Below are 23,004 nucleotides of genomic sequence, written 5' to 3'. Positions count from 1 at the left end.
TATCTTTATATGGCTAGTTAGATATAAATATTTGTCACAGAGAACATCAACAAGCTAGTTATATGGTATGTAGTTTTGTTCCATCAAACAGAATTGCCGCAGTTTGTCTAATTGCAGTTACATAAAACGAGATGTGAGTGTTCTGGAAAAGTATAGTGAGTTAAGCTTCTTGGCTAGAGTCTTCACCTGACAGGAAAGAGGAAAATCTATGCACAGTAGTCAATGCAAACTCTGTTTTTTTACATGATCTCTCTTTGAGGGTGTTGTTTAGGAATACGATAGTTTCCTCAATCATGTCATCTCAAGGACAGGAGGTTGTCTTGGTGGGGTGAAAGAATTGAGTAAGAGCCAGATTATGGTTTTAATCTGCGTGCAGTCCCAGTTCTGATAATTGCAAAGTTTAGGTGCTCTAACACAAATTGTGTATGTTCATCAAATTGGTTCTTAAAACTGAAAATGGAAGTGGCTTTCAATTGAAATTACCTTGCACAACACTGTCCTCTTTGTAATTAATCTTTTTGTGGACATAAAATTGCAGCTTTTGGTATTTCTGAAGTGCTTAGAGATGAGCATGTGTTATTCATTGCTTTAGTATGAATACACACTGTTGTATTCCGGTTGTATTTGGTAAGACTTAGATCACAGTTACCTGCTGAATGGTCTGAATCTCACTGCTGTGAATATTTCAGAAACTACTTGACAGGTTCAGAGCTAGTCTGAAACACAGGAATTGTCTCATCCAGGCAGCATTGTCAGTCAGGACTAGGTAATGCTGTGGCTCAATAGGTAACTGAACTAACACATAGTTTCTGCTGCTGACAGGGAGGAAGCCTTCTTCCGCGTTCCCATCCCTGTCTTAAAACTTTAATGTTTGACTAATATCCTGTTAGATACATAGACAGGATGTTTGATAGCACATTAGCTGAGGGGGAAGTTTGTCTTGGGCATCCCAATGTAGTTCAGGTTGTTCAGTCCCAAGAAAATGGTTTGGTTGTTGGTGGTGGTGGCTAGCTAGTTATATTGCTCAGAGGACAAATGCTAAACGTAGCACAAGGAGAACAGGTCACACAGTGCTAATGGAAGGTTCCTCCATTCTTAAGTGTGCTTGAACATTCGGGCAGCAGTTTGATAAATATGAAATGCTGATTAGAGTTGGACTTACTGTACTGTAACACTTGCAATTATGGTATAGATGACATTCAAAAGTAATGTTTTAAGTCTCCTTTTTCTAGAAAATAACTAATTCCAGGATCTCTGCTGTGTATCATTTGAAAGACTTTCAAATATCTCTGCTGTTTAAATGCTTTTAATCAGTGGGGCAAGCATCTGGCATCTAATTAGTGGAAGCGAGCAACTATAAAAGACCACATTGAAACACTATAGGCAGGTGAATCAGCAGTGTTTGCAACAGCATCTTAGTGTCCCTTCTGAGTATGTGGCATCAACAGTATGTTTGTTTTGTAGTTAAGAAAAAATTTCCATGCAAAAGTGCTTACAGGTTTCTGTGGCCTGTCCAGTTGTGACAATACACTTTTTTGTGCCTTGGTGCTCTCCAGAGCTGTAGCATGAGCTTCACTGGGTATTTACTGCAAATCTGCTTATTTGAAACTTTTCAAATATGAAACGAGATAGAAACACCCACTCCAGGAGTCCTGTTTTGTTGTATGTATCATATATCTATAGCCCTTTGCACAAACACATTGTTTAGACCCCTGTTTCAGAGTCTCTTCTGGCATGATCTGTGAAGTCACGTACAGTACAGGCAGGCAGCCTGTACTGCCCTTGCTAACTGAAACACTGAAGACTGAAATACTCAACCTTGTTGAGTTTGCCTCCTTACGTAGGGGCTGAGCAGCCTCTCAGTGTTACTCAGCTCAGTGTGTTGCAGCTACCGTGTCATCCTCCTGCATCGGCAATAAGGGCATTGGGCTCGTGTGTCATGTTTTGGCAGAGGTGATAGCGGTGGCTCTGACTGCAGAGAACAAAGGAAAGAATGTTGACTGGTTGGTAAAGTAATCCAGCTAGTGGTGACTGAGCAGTGATCCTGTTTTTATAGGGTAATGTTCCTTTGCATACTGTCCCTATAAGATTGTCAACATCTCTAGCTGCAGCAGTGTGTGCATGTGAGAACGTTTGCTGACAGTGCACCATTTATCTCAACGCTTGGTTTCCTGGAGGTGAATGATGGCATTGCACTGGAATGTCCTCAATGCTTTCATCAGGGCTTGCATCAGGGACAGGGTCCTAAGACAGCTGAAAGCACCTTCCTCTGCTGCTTTTCACCCTCCTTTTGTCTTCCTTGTAACCAGCATGGTTGCTTTTGTGGCTATGCTGTGAACCCTAGCAAAGAGTTGCTGTAGCTGAACTTCCATCTGGAATGCTCTTTTTCAGCTGACCAGTTCCTGATGAGGTTCCCAGGCAGCTGCTGGGGCTACAGTTGTCCCAACAGAAGTGACTGCCCTAGGAAATGTGGCACTTTCCGTTTATAATGTACTGTGGTGATTTCAGGTTAATGAATTTTGTGAGAATTTATCTAAATCAGACTGAATGGTGTACTGCTTCAAATGTAGATACTTTGGGGGTTTGCTTCCTTTTTTCCCTTACTGTGTCACATGGTGCTTTTCCACCTGTGTTTTCAGATACGCCAGTCTTGCCAGTACTGACTCAGAGTAGCTCATGGTTGCAACAGAAAGCTAACAATACAAATGCTTCAGTGTTTTCTTTGTATCAGTCAATTAATGCAAGTTGTCAATTGGCTCTGTGATCACAGAGCAGGAAAGAAGAGTGGATGCATCTTTCCTGTGGTAGTCTGCAATTGGTTTATATTGCTGGAAGAATCGTCTTTATGTGGTAGAGCTGAGGACTCTTGAGGGGGGCAGGGATCAGTCAGAATGTACCTTGTTTTGAACAGCAGGGAGATACACAGTATAGTTGTTACTTGACTTTTGAGGTTAAATTCTTTCTTTGTGATTACAGAAAAGCAAGGTGATATTCCATGGGTCACAGTGATCTGGTTTACCCAGAGTAGTGAGATGCTTGCTGCATTTCAGTTAGCAAAGATTTTTCCTAACAAATTATTTTGGGAAAGTTACTTCTAATGTCATTATTTTCAGGTGGGTTTGTTAGTATACAGTCTTCAGTGTTGCTGGGGATTTTGTGTTCGTACATTCTTGTAAACTTTTTTGCTTCTATAACTGCAGCCTTCCTACCTAGTAACAGCAAGAGTCCTTCATTGTGTCTCTTGGTAACAGGTTACCATGAGTTCAAAGTATGCTCCAGTGTTTCTGTTGAAACTCAGTTGGATACTCTGTCCTCCCATAAGCTTCTGGTAATACCCAGATCAGAATAAACAGTGGATTTAGCTCCAAACAGGATATAAATGCTGATACTCTGAGGTACCACTGGTTTTCTAAAGCTTTCCAGTTGTATATTATTTATATAGTAATCTGCATTTTTAAGAGAGTCCTTCACTTCTGTGTTTTTGGTTGGTGTTTTCTGTTTTTTACTGCTTCATCTTCTTCATCTGTTATGCTTCTAATGTTCAGTAAGTATTACATGGATTGTGAGTTGCACCAAAATTACTACCATAAGAGAAGTCATTAAACCCCCACCCCCAGCATTTTGATGTTGTGATACTCACTGCATTTAAGCTGTTGGGAAAAAAGCCATCTATGTGAAAAGGTTATCTTGTATAGAAAGGTTTTGCTAAATCACAAAAATAGACATACCAGGCTGGAATGTTGTTTTGCTGAATACTAATACTAATCATCCTGATTCAGGGACTAGCAGCATAAACAGAGTAGTTTTGAGGCCGTTAGTTAATGTGGATTTAGTGGTGGATACAGCAGAAGGTAACGCAGAAGCTTCTTGCTGCCTTCTCATTGTTTTTGGCATTTTTTATCCTGATGGCTGTCAGGATAGTAAGAAGTATCCCTCAGGAAGTCCTACCCATTTTCCTGTCTGTGCATAATCCATCTTCTCTCACTGGAGGATTGTTAGCAAGGCTGCTAACGGAAATCACCTGAGGCTACAACACTAGCTGACATGGTGTGTGACCTCTTTCTTTGGTGTGTAGTGGTGCCAAAGGCTAGGAAGGCATGTCCAGATCTTGGTAAGGTTTTTGTGTGTCTAGGAGAAGCTTTGTTGGTAGCAGTGATCTCTGGGAGATGCTGTGAATCCTCCCTTCAAGACTTTTGCGTTTCAGTTAGGCCAAGGAGGAGGGATTCACTTGCAGAATTAGCTGATACACCGAGGAGGATTTAAAAACCTCAAAGCTTACATGGTAGGTTGCTTTGTTTTTATTTGAACTCCAGGTAACAAGAAAAATTGGACTATAAATAGAAAGCTTAGCAGTGGGAGTAATATAATATAGATCATTTGTACACGTGAGTGAATGACCTTCATAACTAACTAATGAGTCACTCTAGCGAGAATAAATTGGACTACAAAACAATTATCTCCAGTGGCTTTGCTTGCTAGCTGATATGCTAGTCTGTAAACCCCTACCTTCCTGAAATGGGTGTAGGGCCTGTCTTGGAAATAGTAATTTTGGTGCTAGATTCCATATTTATTTTCTGTTGTTTTAAAGTAACAGCAGGTCATCTTTCTACTGAGGAATACGTGTTCTACATTTAAAAAAAAAGAAAGCACAAAGTGAAAAAGCACCCAATGTAGGGAAAAAAAAACCCAACCATTTGCTTGTTTGGTGTATATAAGGTAAAAGTTTGCTCCTGTCTTGTTTTATTCAATATCTATGAAAGCTAGGGGAAGGATAGGGTTATTTTTTGGTTGTTACTGGTATTTTATGTCTCTGCTGATGTCTGAACCTCAGTGGCTGCCTTTGTTCAGCATAAATACACTGACTTTTTCACTTTGCTCAAGTAATTGCACATAAACCAGGTGGTAACTATTATCTTTTATCATACTGGTTGCTTTAGCAATGTCACTGTTATAGTTGGGGACTTATCATAAATCAGCTTGGATTTTTGTGGGAGTACCAGAGATGCAATAAATACTGTGTTTTTGACCTTCACTTTGTTTAGTTCTGAACATCTGTAGGGGACCTTCCTTGCTTTCATGTTTCTGTTGCTGCTATCACCAGTTTCTGCATTTTTCAGTAAGAGCTTATTCAGAGCAGTGTTTCAGTGTTTATCTTTCAGTATTGAGTCTCCACTTGTAAAAACTGGTAGATTTGTTGGGACTGTACAACACTCATTCTGGGAAAGTTGTGATTCATGGAGAGAGTAGTTGAAGTTTCTAACCTTTTCTGATTTTAATACAAGCATTGTGTTTATTGAGTATCTGTTACATGATTACAATTTCATATGTGCTTAAAGTGAAGACAGCAATGAAAAAGCAGTTTCCAGATAATTCAAATAATTCTGCTAATGACTATTTTTTTTAGGAAAATGTGATAAATAGGATTGCTTGTGTAGGTGCCTGGTGTGTTCATCCACTCCCTCTTTTCTCCCCCCTTTTTTGAAAGAGGCTATTGTTTTCCTGGTGGTGATGGAACAGCTGCTGTTCTGAATGACATAACAGCTGTACTTGAATTTGAAATACCATTTTATCCAAGACCCTCTTTCTCTTTCTCCCCTCTTCCTTTAGCTGAGTAGGGACCAAATGTCTCTTCCAAACTCTGTGTGTAAACCCCAATACTTCAACCTAAGCATGCTTCAGAATATGTGTTTGAAGTGTCTAAGGTGGCATAAACACTTTGAACGCTTTAAGATTGAGAGTCAGCAATCCCTAGCTGCTGGTTTTATATATCAATAATTGATACCACCTCTCTGGAAGTTACTTTTTGAAGGCCTCATCAAGGTGATCCACAATAGGTCTTGAATACAAATAAGCTAGAAAGTTCAGGTACCTGTGTGAAATACTGTAAGATTTGTTAAATTGAAATTTTAAGAGCTTAATTTGTTTCTTCTTTTATTCTACACCTTGGAAAACCTTAGTCTGACAACAGGGAGTCCTGTAAAGCAGCTGAAAGATTTGCTTTATTGTGACTTGGTGTGTAGAGATTTGATTATGCATGTGAAAAGTGTTAAATCTGTCAAATGCTGCTGACTGGGCATGGTAAACTTCAAACAAGTGCTGCTTTATGTTTTTTATCATATTTTCTGTATATTATGCTATTTGAACATGTAGCAGAAATAATAGTATTTTTGGAGCTCTTTCCAAATCTATTACACTGGATAGTTTGAGTAGGTTTTAATACTAAACAGATAAAATAGGAAAATAAACCACTCTTTACAATTATTTTCAAGTCCAAAAGTGAGACAGAATTTAGTCCAGAAGGAACACAGAAATTCCCTTTTTTAGTGGACTGTTTAGCTCAGTAGCATGAAAGGAACAATCTTATTTGTAATTGGAAGGTTTTTTTAAATGAAGAATCCCTAATGATTAAATACAGAATAGAAATAGACTATTTCAGTTGGAAGTGACCTGCAAGATTCATCTAGTCCAGCTGCCTGACCACTTCAGTGCTGACTGAGATAAAGTAAGCTGTGAAGGGCATTCTCCAAATGTCTCCTAAATACTGACAAATCCCTCAGTGATACTGACCTCTTACATGTTGTCTTCTGTTTCATAGAAGACCCTTTTGAGGACTTCTTCGGGAGCAGGCGGGGCCCAAGGGGAAGCAGAAGCAGAGGTGGTGGATCTTTTTTCTCTGCATTCAGTGGATTCCCTGCTTTTGGAAGTGGTTTTTCTTCATTTGACACAGGTAAATATCACAATGTTCAGTAAGGAATGCTGTTTTTCTTCACAAAAGGTCTCAATATAAGAAGCTGATAAATATTTATTTTAAAGTTGCCACTTTCATTTAGGAAATTCCAAGGAGGTTTTTGGGTTGGGTTTTTTTTTTTGTTGTTGTTGTGTGTGTTTGGTTTTTTTGTTAAAATAAACTACTCTCTGTAAATAAAGCCACAGTTAAACTATTTGGGTTACCTGAAAGGTCATTACAAGACCTCTAAGAAGAAGAAGAACCTTTTGTGTTCTTAATTTTGGTTCTACAGTTTCTTTACAGCTTTAGAATGTTACTTGTTCTGTTTCCTTTAAGGTGTTGGGGGTGATGTGTGCCTAAGCCGCATGACTACTTGGTATCATTTCTGTGGTAGTCACTTTGAATGCTGACATCTGTATCTGATTGCTGAGAGCTGCTGGTAGTCAGCATCCTTTCAAGTTTAGTTGGAATGTTAGTGGTAGAAAACTTGTTCTGCCTAACTCAGGGCACCCCAACATCTACGTTAAAGCAAATGAAGTTGCCTTGCCTTGGGTAGAAAGAATGATCATTTGTTGATGCAACCAGCTAAAGGCATCCCGAAGCTAGGATGTTGTCTGAGTGGTTGATAAACTTGCATCCCACAATTTTTTTTTGGTCTCATGTCTTCTTTCCCAATAGGCTTTACTTCGTTTGGTTCACTGGGACACGGAGGCCTTACTTCGTTCTCCTCTACGTCGTTTGGTGGCGGTGGGATGGGTAACTTCAAATCAGTATCAACCTCAACTAAAATAGTTAACGGCAAAAAAATTACTACAAAGAGGTAAGTGATATAAATATATTTGTATGAAACTATATGTTGAGACATATATATGACCGCAGTGTTTTTATATGCATGTATTTATATATAAAAACATATAGTGAAAAGTGTGTATGTGTTTACTTTTGATGTTGTGGTTGTCGTATCACTTACATTTCCCTGGATGCATAAAAAACAATTTGGAAGCTTTAATGGGTTCTCTGACTCTTTTGTTGGCACTGCTGAGTTCCACATGATGGGAAGATGGTTCTTTGGCCTAACCTTTCGATGGTCAAGTTCAGATGTGTAAGACATGCTTTCAGAACTGCGCTGATGAAAAATTAAGGTTGTCACTTTGTTTACTGTTTGAAAGAGACCTGGAAACAGAGCTCTTCCAGGTCATCAGAACCTCTCATGTAGTGATGTATCTTTTATTACGGTCCTTGACTGCTGCCTGCCAAGTGAGCTTGAGCTTCTGGAAGGGAAAATTACTTTTAGTTTCTGTTGATCATAAAGCTTTTGACATTATGGATCATGAACCAGTGTTCCCTAACATCTACACTAGTCTGCTTTTTTAGGCTATGTCCGAGTGAAGTTTTTGTGTAAAAAAAGCAATTGTTTTGTTTTTTAAGTGAAACAAGAAACTGAAACCTTTGAAGAAAAAAATTTTGTTGGAAAGCAAATTTTACCTGTACACGGGGTACCTTCTCAGTGTTGTGTTTGTAATGGGGAGATCACTGCATTTAGGAAACCCAAATATTAGTAGAGTAACCTACATGCCACATTACCATCAGTAAGTTACAGCAGTACTGAATAAATAATTGAGCATAATTTCAATACTTTAAAAAAAATCACAGAAAATGGAGAACCATTTTTTTTTGTTTGATAACCATGTCCCATACCTTGAAGTGCAAGGTTCTTCTGGGTCCTGTTTTACTGGAGAGATCCTGTCAGCCTGAACACTTAAGGACAGTGTTTGTCATCACACATTACCACGGTCGTGATATTTTTCTCTGAGTGTGTTTCAGAAAAGTCTGAAAATTGCCCACTTTTGAGGGAATTGTACCAGGTGAGAGACCCCCAAAGCAAGTGTTTATGCAAAAGAAGAGGAACCTCCATGTTTGTTTTAATATTAAAAAATAGGCTAAGTCAGACACGCTGCTGTCATATCTTTTGTTGTATTTAGAAAGTTGGAACAAGAAATGTGGTTAGCCACATCTAGGAAGAGCATTTACAGTCCCTGAGAAGTCCTGTTGCTTTGTAGAATGCCTGCCCAGAGCTGAGTCTGCTGGGATATGAATCTTCTCTATACCCAAGGAAAATCTTCTCTTGAGTAATACTTTGCTTCAGGCAAGAAGCCATTCCCTCTGGTTTTGATTTGGGTGTATTCTCTTCAATACATTTGACCTAAAAATAATTAGATCCATCCATGTGGTTTCCTCATTTGAGTCATGAGGGGAGAATTCCCAGATAGTTTTAAAATTTGGGCGTGATTTAAATGTTCCAAAAATAATATGAGCATTCCTTATTTTCTCATTTCTAAAACAAACGAGAGACCCCAAACCCCAGAGAGCTCTTAGTAATCTGTCTTTCCAGTCAAGGACACTTAAATTCTACCTAGTACTTGCTAGTCAGAAGCTTGGTATACAGTAGGTCTCCAGATTAATTGCTTTGAGTGGATTAAAGAATGTCTAGCATGCCTTACATCATGTGAAATTGGGATTGGATCTAGAATACTATGCATTTAACAGATGGGGTAGGTACTAAATGCAACATCAAGAGTGTACAGTTGATGTGTCAAAAGACGTTCAGTTCTTGATAACAGTGCGTAGTGTCAGTACAACTGTGGCAGCGTCTGAGGTGACAGCTGTAACTGTGAACTCTACAAACTGGAGGATTCAAACTTCCAGAAAGCAATTTTCCTGCTATAAATAAGCAGTATCAATGGGGGGAAGGCAGATGGTTACTGGTTACAGCTTCTGCACTGTTAAATATGCGAGCATGCCAACTACAGTTGCGTTAAGCAGGCAGTCCTCTGTTGTAGTTCGTTATCTAAAAGAAATAGATAGAGGTCTGGTGTGTACTTTCAAACTGCTTGCTGAGCTTTAAAAACTGTGTTTGTCCCACAGAATTTTTGAGAACGGACAAGAGAGAATAGAAGTTGAAGAAGATGGCCAGTTAAGGTCGCTAACAGTAAATGGTAAGGAGCAGCAGCTACGCTTGGATAACAAGTAATTCAACGCACGCATTTAACAGAAATTTTAAGCTATAACAGCCACCATTTGAGGATTGACAGGAACATTTTTTGAAGATTTCAAACGAACTCAACTTTCTGTATATCCGTACTTAATCTTAAGTAGTATAAATAGCTCACCGAAGCTCGTATTTGTCATAGACTTTTGAGTTAATAGTTGGGACCACATCAATTGGACCATATTTTTTTTTGTCCTGAAAATTGTTGTAAATTTCTGTATGCACTTTTATTTTTATTCTATATGATCAAGGTGAACCATGATCCTTCAGTAGTGCTAGGGCGAGATGTACACTAACACTAGCATGAATTTTGCTTTTTACAATTTGTTTGAAATGTGAGCCAATTAGTAGTTTAAGTCTGCTGTGAAGTTAACATTTCCAGGATAACCTTTTTAATAATTTCAACTTTTTTTTTAAATGTTTAGTAGTAAACAATGTTAATACATTTCTGGTAATGCATTTCTGGTTTAAATAAATTAAGGATGTTTTCTAGTTGTGCATGAATGCAGACAACTTAGTAAGTTTTGACAAATGTTTAAATGTGTAATGTAAGCAAAAGGTAAACAAAAGTGAAGCCAGTGAGCTGGGTCTTTTGTCATTTGCTAAAGAAAATTCAAAATGAATAAATGCTGATGTTTGTGGTGCATTCTTTCATGAATGGCATTTGTAACCCTCTTGTGTCTGTGTGTGATTTGGGCAACTTGGGAAAACAGTGCTTTTTTCTTTTTTTTTTTTTTTTTTTCCTTTCCCTCCTACCACCTTTTTCTTGTCTTAAGGATGAGGGTGAGGGCCTTTTTTCTTTGCAGATGTTTTCTCCAACGTGACTGAAAACATGGTACTTAATTTCTTTCCTAAACCTGTATCTGAAGCACCTATTTTTAAGAAGCGTTCAGAAGCTGGCTGTCTAACACCATCTTTTGCCCTAGTACTTTTTTTTTTTGTCTAGGCCTGAAATAACTCCCTCTGTTTAAAAGTAAAAAAGTTTTCTAAAGTTTTAAATTGAGATTACTTTTGAAGCAATCGGCAGTGAGCATAAATGTACAGGAAAAGAATAATTAAGAAAGGCTTTCTGAACACTTAGGGCTTTTTTGCTTATTTGGAGAACGAATATAATTGCTTTGTAGAATACTTGTACAAATTTTTTAGAGTTAAAATATCTGTTATTTTTACTCATCAACCAAAAATTGAAAGGTGGATGAATGCCTTTTGTTAAATTGAGTGAAGTGTTGGTCTGCAGCTAAGACCAGATTTGCAATGTGTAGTGAAAGATGACTTGATCTCTGTGTGTCATAGAGAAAGCATGCACATAGGTATTGGCATATGTTAACACCTGCCAGGTAATTTAATGCATAAGTTGTGGATGTGCAGTTTTTATCTGTGCACCAGCTTTGACCATCCAGCCTTTGCCAAGATAGGGTGGCTTAGTGGTTTAAAAGAAAAAAGGAAAAAAAAAAAGCATGGAGTTTTCAAATGATCACTTAACGCCTTCTTGCTGAACACCAACAGCTTTGTACTAACAAATGTGTGGATTATTCAGTACATCATAAAGGATTTGCTCGAGTTTGCAGGAAAACCAAGTCAACTTAACCCAAACCAACACTAACAAACTGCCACAACAGAACCTGTATTTACAGCTAAGTTAGTGTCTCTCACGCTTGCCCCTCCTCCATCAATGCTAATTTCATAGAACAAAACAAAGTAGCAGAAGAAGAAACAAATAGGTACTTTGGGACTACAGAAGTTATGTAAATTTTAAAGTTCTTTGCAGAGTTCTTGTTACTTCAGTGTTGTATTTTTGGTGTAGAAGCACAAACTCTTTAGATCTGAACAGTGTTTTCTTGTCAATGCTGGTTTTTTCCTTCCCCATGTATGTTCCTCCTTGATCCAGATGACTAAACGGACAACTTATTTCAAAATCTGGCATTGTTGTGATGTCTTGAGTTATTAAAAATGTTAATTTATATTTATAGGACACAGTGTGTTCCTTTAAGTTATGTAAACTGTAAAAAGTGCTTCAAAATCGGTTAACTGACTCAAATAAAATTAGGACAATCTGGAGCTGAGTTTGAATTCCTTCCTCTAGATACCCATAGGTTTTACAACAAGCTGCCAAACTATACTCTCTATTTTAATCCTAGGTAGTCGTCTTTAACGTTTAAATTACATAGCTCAAGTTAAGAACACAATTATGATAGCACACTGCTAGTGCCAAATCTGTACCCATGTGCTTGCCTTAGATCTTCTTACCCAGAAAAGTGTGGTCCTCCTCACAGCCTTCCATACAGACCGTTCACTCCACTGTTCTCTAATGAAATCTTCTTAATGATGTAAATTTGAAGATCCAATGTTTTGGATTGTCCCTCTCTGCCATGAGATCCCTGAAGCTGGTTGGTGTCAGAGCTGGACTAAACGCAGCATTAAATGGCAGCACTACACTTTCTTGGTAGAAAGAGAAACTGGCAGAAGCAAAAAGAACCGAGAAGAACTGGGTCAGCAGAAGGCAGGGTTCATCAGGAGTGATTCCCACATTAGTGAGCAGATACCCATTCAAATAGGCTGGTGGTTGAACTAGATGGCTGCGTGGGCTTGGTCCAAGTGTGCAGTTGCACTGGTGGTTCCAGAGAGAAAAAACTGTCACCTTGTTACGCTTGATCTAAGCCTAACAGTCTCCACTGGTTTCAATACGTAGAACACAAGTTTGTGGGTTTTTTTTAAATAACACAGCTCCTTGTTCACACATCCAGCTTCAATTTTATACAAAATCTCATTCTATGTTTATTGCGAATTCTTCGTATTTCATATTATATACTCATAGCTTAACAGTGCTGCTGAAACTTACTGGGATTCTTCCAACAATTCTATATCATTCCTTACCAATATGTAATTTGCACATGTGTACAAAACCTGCCCACTACAAGTAGTGGATCATCAATGGCAGCAAATTTCCTTAAACTTCAGATTGGGCCAGAATAACATGAAATACTTAATAACAGCTAAGGTTCATAATTCGAGCAGATTCTAGGCATCACCCATGCAGTGGGGTGAGGTGGCTTTCACAAACAGGCGCTGTTTGACGGAAAGCACTATTTCTTCATCCAGGAGGGATGGATTTTGAATGCTTAGGGCCACCAATCCCATCAAAAATAATCATCCTCCAGTGGTCTGGAAAACCTAAGATGGAGTTTTTGAACCTGCTAAGTCACTCCCTCTCTCACGCTCTGCCTCAAAGTTCCTTGGTGGGATACAAGGACTTTGCAATGCTTTTTCTGGGTGTAGTCTCTCCTTGGGCTCTGGTGCATGGCAGTAATTTTAACGCGCTACGCTGTTAACACCAGTTCCTCTTCGGGTTGCATGGCACCCACCCCTTTCACTTGGCTGCAGAAGAAGTTTGGGATTTTGCCTTGACACTTCAAAATAATCTGAAGCTTTTATTAGTTCTTGGTTCTTACGATGCCTTCTCTGTTGGGAATCGCAGGCGTTGTTTTGCGATGTAAGTGACAAAGCTGCTCTGCAGATTAAGGGTACATAGTGTTTGTGAGATGTATGCTGTTAGCCAGTTTGGAATTAATTGATGGACTGAGTCTTAGAATGCCGAAAACAAGCCTGGAAAAAAACACCTTCCCCTCCCCCTCCCCCCCCTTCCCTTACCATCATCTCTGGAACAAGCCCATGGGTTTGTATCTGTCAGTGTTAATGTTCAGCTGTCCTGTTTGCTTTCTCCTTCGGTGTATTGCCGTCGGGTGCAAGTGGAGGTTTGTCTTTTGCATTGAGCTGTGCTCCTGTGTTCCAGACCGTCTCTGGGGTTGTGCAGTGATAAAGTTAGATTTTATTTTTGGATATGTGAGCTCTGTTCCTGAATTTTTTTTCTGTTCTGTGTGACAAGTGAGCTTGTTTCTTACTTTGCCTTGGTATATACTCTGCGGTTGTACCAGGGTGATGTTTACCTCTGAGGTGGTTGTGTTGCAACATGAATGCTGCAGCTGGAGGATGCTAATGGTCAGAGGACTTTTTGAAAGCACTCGATGTTGATGTAATGCTTTAGCTTACTGTCAGACTTCCCGTTAACGTTTTTGTGAAGGAAGAGGAAAACCTCTCTCTGTGGTGATTTTTGGATGTGTTGGTGTTTAGGCTTATTCTTAAGTCATGGTGTTCTCACAAGGTAGTTGCAATAGAGACATCACTTATCTGCTGTTAAGCAGTAACCAGACTTTGAAACTTTAGCTTTTTTAAGGTAAGAAAAGGAGCCTTGTTTGCACTGTCTGCTCCCTCTGGTTGTGTTTGCTTTGAGACTGCATTTTGATTACAGACTTGCTTTATGTCATACTCAGCACAGACAGTTTGAGTTTCATGTTGTTACTGCTTGTATTCATGTGGTTTTGTGAAGTAAAAAGCTTTCTGTCCTCCACCCAAAATGGTGAAATGGTCCTTATGTTGTAGTAGTGTTGGAATGACGCAAATTTACGTTGTCAGTGTTACAATCTCTGCCTTTTGAATTCCTTGTTATGGTGGGTTTCCTGCTTGATCTGCTTTGGTTTGAACAGCTTGACTAGAGGTGGCTGTTGAGTGAAGTGTGATTTGGAAAAGTGAGAGCTGAGGATGGTCGGTTTATACTCTGCTACACAAGTGTTGACAAAGCAGTAAGCCTTGCTTGTGAGCAGGTTCTTAAACCTGCTGTCAGGTTTAAAAATAAAACCAGGTAAAAAGCTAAAAGGCTATGACAATATGAGCTGTAACCCTGATCCTGTGCAAGCTGCCTGCTGCCTCAAACTGAAACTTCTCTGAAAACTGTTCTGGCAGAGTTAGCACTGGGTTAGGTGGTAACTTACTTAAAACAGCTGGTAGCAAGTTAATTGAAAACCCACATGAGTGTTCTGTCCTCTGTCATGTGTACTGCGTCTAAAAGACACATGGTAGTTCGGGTGTGATGGTACCCACATCGGAGAGCTATGAAGTCTTGGTGGGAGGTAGATTGCACTGGTGGCCCAAGTGCTAATTATCTCCAAGTCAAAGAAGCTAAAAACTCCTGCCTGAGAGGATGTCAGCTTCAAAATGTAATGGTGGGGATTAAAGTATATTTAATTCAGAAGATAAGTAGAAAGTTTTATTAAAAGGATGCTATTAAGTAGAATTGTCTCTTTAGTTCTCCGGCTTTTTAAATAATGCCAGGTTTTGCAGTACAGTGGGTTCATTATAAAATCACTAAAAATAGATCATTTTTGAGCTTAACTTAAAATTGACAATCAGGAAAATAGATTTTTAGAGGCTTACAGTAATAACTATTAAAACTTTGCTTCGCCCTATATCTTCCGCTGTATACCGAACCACAGATGAGAGCTCTTTGAGCTGTTCTTTTCAATGCAGCCAACTTTGAATGAACTTCATAAGAAGAGAAAAAAAAAATCCCCCTGTAGCTGCTGGTTTACCAGAACTCCAAATAAAGCCAAATCCTTTCATAGACCTGAATGTTAATTCTGAGAGGGATTAAATACCAACAACTAGTTTATAAGGACTGTGATAAGGATGCTTGTTTTTTGGGTGGTATAACAAATGACATGGTATGTCAAGAAGGCTTCAATTCCTCCTTTTATTGACTTAAAAATCAGGTATGAAATCTCCTGTATTGTTTCTTATTTGTAGATATATTTAAATGAGTTACTGGTACGGAGAGAAATCCAGCCCGGGTGAATGGCCATAGAATGCTGGTGGTGGAACAGATGTTCCTGACAACAGAGGCTTTTGTTGGTCATGTCTGCAATGATGCTGTTACCTAAACAGCTGAAGATGCAAAGTGGCAACTCCGGAGTAGGATTCTTCTCTCTCAGTTGTAGATACAAACTTGATGGAAATGTGGTCCAGAACAGGGGTTTACCTGGGAAAAAAAAAAAAAAGGGTGGTAAGGGGTAAACTTGCAGGGGCTTTGAGACCTGGTAGAGTTGGGCAGATCCAGCAGTGTTTTGGTGTCTCTTCAGAAAGACATGCCACATCTGTGTGAATCTTTGTAACGTATACACAGATAAGATTAACTCATTTATCACACATTTGCCTATCACCATAACCACCTCCCAGGCATGTAGTCGGGGGCTGCCTTTTACTCTGAGGAGCACAAGGAGTCCAGGAACTAAATCTGAATTTGCTGTCCCGTTGCACTATTTCTCTTAGACCGCAACAACGTGACGCAGTTGGTGAAGGGGCATCTTCCGTAGTATCTCTGTTATTCTACCAAAGGGAGTTAGGCCATAGGTGTCTTAAAAGTGTTTTGGACTTATCTATGAAAGTATTTCTGGAAGAAAACGGAGAAAAATCACGTGGCCAAGACTCAGCCTTTCTCAGCTGGAGGAAGAGAACTAGGCCTTTTATCTTCAGAGGACTTTGGCCGGGCTTTCATAATAACGCAGCCTCTCATCAGAAGGCACTTTGGTACTTTGACTTATTCGGACATGCCCTGCTGAGTGGCCACTCAGACACCTCCTGGAAGAGTCTGATAATCCCAGCGTATGTTTCTCACTGCTGGGTGCTTATGGGAATTTAGTCAGGTCCTTACCAGCAAGTGTTCAGTAATGGAAGGGTGTTACTCTGCACCTGTACAAACTGGGAGCTGGATGTTGAGGAGAGCACTTGAGAGCTAGAACTTTAAGCTTTTTTTGAATGCATCTGTTGTTGCCTGCAAGCATGAGCAACATTATCACAGACCTCTGTCTTTGACTGGGCTCCTGAATGAGTGCAAAGAGGTGGAAGGTTTTTGGCTGTGGGAGATTCACCCTCTGGATTAGGACAACCACCAAAGCGTTTCATTCATTACCTCTAGTGCTGCATCCTTCTTTTCAGGGCTTTGGTGTTTTAGGCCCAAGAGGAAAGGCAAATCTCCACATCCTTGATAGGCACTTCCCTGCAGTGCAACTCGCAGGCCGTGAGACCGGTAAGGGAGAAGCAGGAAACCAGCGCAGCCTGTGCTGGGATGTTGACAAATTTCAAGGACCTTTTTCCTCATTTGTCCTTTACCTTCCTCATCAGGAAAACCTGATCACGAGTTACTGTGGTAGGCGTTGGCCCGTGTTTCCTCTTCACGCTGCCCGCATGAGCTGTGTGCTGCCCCAGATGGACCCTTGTTTCCTTGCCAGTGCAGGCAAGGGTGGTGGTTCTGCAGCCTGAGGCTGGTGTGCCAAACTCCAGCTTGATTCGAAAAAAAATGTGTGCACCACTAAGATAAAACTGTTCATATTAGAAGTCACCTTGTTTGGAAGAAGGGTATAAACATTTGTATAAGGCTAGACAAATTCAAATGAGAAGATAAACATACATTTTTAACACATGGGTGATTAACTGTTGGAGGAACCTGCCAAGAGGAGTAGTTTCTCCAGCTTTCGGTGTCTTCTGAAAATGTGTTTTAGTGGGAAGCAAGTGTTTGGGTTTTACAGAGAAGTAGCAGAAACACAGGAGCCTGGGGCATGGATGGAGATGGATCATAGGATACAGTGTTCCTTCAGACCATCCTTTGTGTCTCCGCTTCTTTCCTCCCCCCCACCAATGTGTTAGCTGTATGGTATGGGACACGTTCTCTTATTGTGATTTGGAGTCTGGGGCCTGCTTTTGTGATGAAGGAATTGGAGGCTTAGTTGGGATACAGGCAGGGGCTGCCTTGTTGAGTGGAGCTGGGGGGAGCAGGGTAGCTGGGAAGAGAGGAGGCAAGGCATATGTCTAGGGCACTGACTGGATCGCCAGAGAACTCGTGCCCTGAGGCATCCAGTCTGGGATGTGCAGGTGCCGAGACCCCTTGTGCATCTCTTCACATGGGAGGAGGTGTACTGAGTCCATTGAGTCCATAGCTGCTGTATTGTGGTGGACAGATGGGGTGTTTAGTGACAGGAGGAGCCAGGGCAAGGAGGGGTTGGACCCGATGATCTCTCAAGATTCCTTCCAACCCCTACAGTTCTGTGATTCTGTGAGGGTGGTGATGACTGTCGCTGCTGTATGGTGAGCCCTTGTGCATCTCTGGTCTTTTCACCAAGGACAGACCACAGAGCTTGAGACAACCAAGTTTCAGCTCCTGAGATGAAGACAGGGAGATCTCGTGTTAATGCAATGCTATGGCAAAGAGGCATTTGGTGGGATGAACTGTTCCCTTTCTTAATCATGGGCAGTGTTTTAACGATGTAAAGTCTTTATTTATAGCGTGTGTTCAATCTTACACGGATGGCGATGTGCAGGTCTTCAATTTTGAGTGACTGATGAAAAAAGCTTGGCGTTTTGTTCATTGGACTGTCTTTGGTAGTGTGCTAAATGCCCGAGTCTGCAGTATGCCAGGGAAATGTTTCTACAGGGAACAGCCACAGAAGCATCTCTTACAGGGCTTACGTGTGCAAAAAAGCTCTGTGGGCTCTTCCCTGGATTTTTATTTCTAAGAGAAGCTTGTGGACAGATGAGTTCCAGGAATGAAAACTCGGCAGCATTTGGGCCTTCTCACCACAAACCAAAGTTTGGAACAAACCCCAAACATAAACTCTCGTACGGCCGAGTCCTGGTATCTCTGGGTCCTTCCTGCTTGGAGAGTGCTGGAACGCCAGAACTAAGTCTGGGCTTCAACCATTTTTTTGAGACCTAAATATTCAGCTCTTAAAATAGCTTCTGCACAGTCTCCTTTCTGTACAAATGATAAAAGCCCCTAAAAGCTTTTGCCTTACAGCGGAGCCAGAGCAGCGCGGTGTCACCAGCACAGACACAGCTGTAGTGACAAGGGAACTGGTTAATGGAAAAGCAAACAAGTGTACGTGCCGGCCTGCTCTGCCCTTTTCTGGCTTAAAAGAAGTGTTGGACAGAAATCTTTCTGTAGTTGGCAAAGTGAGAAACCAGTGTAAAGCACCTTGTGTGTGTTGACCGTTCGTTAGCAGAAAATCATTTCAGAATTAGTTAGTTTTAAATGTCTCAGAGCTGTAACTTGGCAAAGGAAAAGAATTATATCCGGGGGTTTTATCTGTGTTTTCCAAGGAGTTTCATAGTTTTTGAGTCGCATCCCATGTTGAACCTATTTCAGAGTTAGGGAGGGCAGTTCTGTTTGCTGTACGACTCGCTTCCCCTGCTACATCATTGAGAGGGACGTCACAGATTCACAGAATTACAAGGTTGGAAAAGCATCACCGTGTATTCTTGGGTTCTTTGGGACATCATCACATGTTCTAGTGCAGTTTTGCTAGAGAATTCAGGTAGAAAATGACAGTTTTCACCACTGCTAAGTAAAGAGAAAATCCTGTATGCTTTACTACACATACGCATCTTTTGGAGGCGTTACATCAAGGCCAGCTACTCCTATGAGGTGTGTAATTTGCAGCATTGATTCCAAGGGTGCTGCCAGAATCGTTTCTGATTGACTGACTTTTGATCCATCCTGAAAACATTGGCCTGAAGGAATTGTAAGATGGTTCTGTTCGAAAGGCTAAAAGGAAGCGGAGTGATGTGCCCCGAATCCTACCTGTAGCAGTTCTGTAGCCATTAATAGGTTCCTTATTAACAAACACAACTCTGTCTTAAGAAGCGTTATGGAACAGGAGGTGAATTTTAAATGCTTTCTAAAGCACTGAGTAATCAAGAAGATGCTTCTTGTAGTAACTCCTTAAAACAAGAAGCTCAGCTCAAGGGAATAGAACACTTTTCTGTGAAGGCATGGGTATTTAAGCCTCCCTGCCACTCTTGATGAACAAAAAAGATTAATTGGTTATTCTTAGGCGGTTTCCAGTCCTCCCTCTCTGCTAGCACTTGCTCTGAGATCACGTGTGCACTTTGCTCCCGAGATGTTTATAGGAGGAGATGACTACATCCCTGGTAACCCTTTTTGTAGGCTGAATGACGGAGGCGAGTGCATGCCCGTGCTGGGTGCCGTGCACGGAATAGTTTCCAGCAGTGGAAATCCGTTTTTTATTACGAGAGCTGTTGGAGGGGGATTTTGCCTTCCACTTCCCAGCTTCTCCTGAAAACAACAGCCAGCCCTTCATTCACACTGCTCCAGGTTTGACTAACTGGGGCGTTTTCTGGGTGTGGTGGGAAAACAGCCCCCCGCCCCCCCCCAAATTATCGGTGTCTCCAGTGTTGGGTTATGGTCCTGTAAGTGGCACAGAGCCAAGCTAGACACTTGAAGTGCAGCTAAGAGAGTTGCTAAGAGAGTTCAAAGCGTCTCCAGTTTTCCCCTTTTGTGACAGTTCTGGTTAGTCTTCCCTTAAAATCTAGGTTTTCCAAATTTTCACTTGAAATCCTGATTGATAGAGCTGGATGCTCTGAAGTCCTACCTAAACTGTCATCAATACCCAGCATGTCAGTGTCAGAGCAGTGTGGGTTTATTTATCAGTTTACCTTCTCCATAGAAGCTTTGGTCGGCTTCTGCCAGCAGATCCCACCTCCTGGAAGGTGAAATGACTGCATTGTCTGCTGAAATGTTGTCTCCAGTCCTCCACTCAGCCTTGAGTTAGCAACTTTATCTTTCAAAAAGCAGTTGTTAATTCTTTTATTGAGTATTTTTAAAAATTACTGTAAAAGGAGATTGCTTCTATAGAGATTCCCAGCTGTATCCAATACCGAGGTCAGAATTTTAATTGGAAAGTGTTGAAATGTTCTCAAAGTCCAAAGTCGGGGACATTTTATGTCAGTCACTGGCTTGTGTGATAACAAATGTAGTTTTATCTGTTGTGCATCTGTTGTGGGTTTCCTTTCGATACCAAAGTGCTGACTGCAGGGTATTTTCAACCCTGTGCAGGAAGCAATAGTGATCTTACAAGGCCAATCAGAAATGCTGTAGCGTAAATGACATTTGACATCTTCAAACTTAGTAAAACTCTTGGCAAGTGTTTCCGAGAAGGCTTTGAGTTTGCTGGTGTTGAAGAGGGAGGTGGATTAGCTCTGCTGGGTCCTGTACTTTGGTCTGCTAGGAGCACAAATTCATCTTCGTAGTTAAGCAGTTTAAACTTCTAAAGTAGAACTTTCAATGTTTCTAAAGTGTTTCAGATATTTATACCATGCTATGATGGGTGTGCTGACCAATTGTCACTTAAATATTTGGAAAAGCTCTCATTGCCAGGACAGAATTCAAGACATGGGTCTGTCTGGACATCAGGTGATTCTGAGCAGAAGCTCATTACAAGCAGCTTCAGGTGCTGAGGTTTTGTCCTGTCGTGCCAGTTTCAGTGGGCGCATCCCTTCCACGGGTGCATCCACCTCTCCCCTGTGAGCCGGCGGGCATTGCAAAGACCAAAAGCTCTTTGCTCCCTTCTGGCACGTGGCACACTCCCATTTATCTGCCAGTGTGGTGCCTCTTAAATACTTGGCCAAGATTTTGGTTGGAATGGGTTGTTACCCGCTTTGGTGCTTCATCACAGGGATCTTAGAGGTGCCGTGAAAAAAAAGGAGAGGGTGGGATGGTGCTGCTGCAGCAACGTAGAGCAGGAACAGCCATCACTCTAGGCACGGGCAGCTTTGGGGGTGGCCTTCTCAGGAGATGTGTGGTCGTGTTGAGTACCCCGAGCAGGTACTAATGTTGCTGTTCGAACGCTCCTTCTGTTTCCAAAACTCACAAAGCTCTCTTGGTAAAACGCTCCCTGTTCTCACTGGATCTCTGCTGATGGAGCATGTGAACTGACTGACAGTACTGTTCCCAGGCACAAAAGATAATTGTAAGTATTGTCATTGTTGGGTCGTAGTCATGTTTGTAGTTTGGTGTCTTGGGATTGGGTTATTTTGGTTTTGTTTTTTAACTGAGAAAGTTTTAATTTCTGTGCTCTCCATTTAGTGGTTTTTTTGGTGACAACTTCAGTTCCAGAGTATACATGGAGCAATTTCTTTTTGTGTATACAAATCTGTCTGTACATGTGTTTACATGTTTCCATGCATGAACATTTCATCACTGATAGGTCTTGGATGTGACAAATGACGTACTCCGATTCTGGGGTGGGTTTCAAGGCACGGGCCAAAGAGTTTGGCTGTGAGCGGAGGAAGAAAGACTATTTGGAAACTTTGAGAGTTCCCTGATGGATTGGAGATGCTGAACAACAAAAAGTGAAGCTTGGGAGGTAAAGGCTTCTAATTGAATTGCAGTAAATAGTCAAAATTAGCACCAAAGGCCAACTTGAAGCAATATTTGTTTCAAATTCAGACTCCTCGTTAGTGTGTCGGTGTTATGGAACAGAATGCCAGGTAATGGCTTAACGCCAGTGTTGTCAGGAAGGTGTCAAAGGTTGGATTGAGCTTTGTGGTGAAGGTTCATAAAGCCTTTTGAACTATCCAAAGAGACCTCCTCTTAGTCCTTTCAGGGTCAGTTAGATGTGGGTGGTCTTTGTATGCGGAGCTCTGCAAGTCAGGGATGTGAGCGGGCACTCAGAGCTGGGGTAAGCTTGCCCTTGTCTTAGTAATGCAGGAATGGATGAGGAGTGAATGATGTGTTGTGGGGTATATCAGGAGAGGGCAGATATCTCTTCCTTTTATTTAATTGATACATGAAACCCCCAGTGTCATATTTAAGGCTCAGGGTAGAAGGGAGAACAATTTGCAAGTGATTGACCTGAAAAGATGAGAGCTCACAGACCCACCCCGGGCAGTGCTGTGTAAAACACGGAGCTTGCTCCTGCTGTCTGGTGTCTGAGCTTTCAGTGGTGTTAATAGCTGTTCGATGAAAATGTAAACCTGGTGATTCTGTGCTTCTGCCAAATTACTGTGGAAGTGTTGACGAAAGAACTGGGGAAGCCGCTCAGCTCATTTTTCTGAAGTCACTCAGGAGATTCTTCTGTTTTTAACTGCAGGGCTTTTTGCTTTACCATAAGAGAAAAAAATAACATATCTGGATTTGTACTGTGCGTGAAGGTTTTGAAGGTTGGTTTAAAGCTGATAATCCATGGGAAAATGTGTAACAGAACTGTAATTTGTAAATACAGGTTTGCTCAGAACTGCTCCAGAGTTACTCCTTGAAGTAAGGGCCACGGATGCAAACAAAAGGCATTGCCTTGATACTTAGAAACTCTTAAAGTTCATTGGGAAAGTAGTAGAACACTTATCCTCCACTTGCTTTATGAAGAGTTTTTAATTAGAAGCTGATTTCTCTTGACCTGGTGATAGTAACTCCAAGGAGGTTGAAGGCAAGAGGCCAAGTTTTGTCTTTTGGAGCAGTGAAGGGGCCGTTTTGTCTGGCACTGGGAGGTTCTGGAGCACAGGTGTGAGAGATGTCAAGGTCTTTGGGGCTCTGCTCGGGCATGAGGAG

The 23,004-nt window shown here is 41.0% G+C and overlaps 1 protein-coding gene across 4 annotated transcripts in view; it reads left to right on the top strand.

Annotated features, from left to right (window-relative positions):
• DNAJB6 (DnaJ heat shock protein family (Hsp40) member B6) overlaps positions 1 to 23,004 on the top strand; it is a gene marked incomplete at its 3' end in the record, with an annotated part of 63,167 nt that overhangs the window by 20,485 nt on the left and 19,678 nt on the right. For 2 of the 4 annotated variants that reach the window (XM_084260175.1, XM_084260174.1), the window contains exons 6-8: positions 6,596 to 6,727; positions 7,406 to 7,547; positions 9,653 to 9,723. In XM_084260175.1, the coding sequence (XP_084116301.1) occupies positions 6,596 to 6,727; positions 7,406 to 7,547; positions 9,653 to 9,723 (345 nt within the window). Of the gene's footprint in view, positions 1 to 6,595; positions 6,728 to 7,405; positions 7,548 to 9,652; positions 10,421 to 23,004 lie in introns of those variants that run through there. The other 2 variants (XM_084260176.1, XM_084260177.1) reach the window with 2 other exon arrangements.

This window comes from Gallinula chloropus (assembly GCF_964237585.1).
Source record: "Gallinula chloropus genome assembly, chromosome: 2".
Taxonomy (NCBI): Eukaryota; Metazoa; Chordata; class Aves; order Gruiformes; family Rallidae; genus Gallinula; species Gallinula chloropus.
Note: the sequence above shows the minus strand (reverse complement) of the source record. Positions and strands in the feature narration are given on the sequence as shown.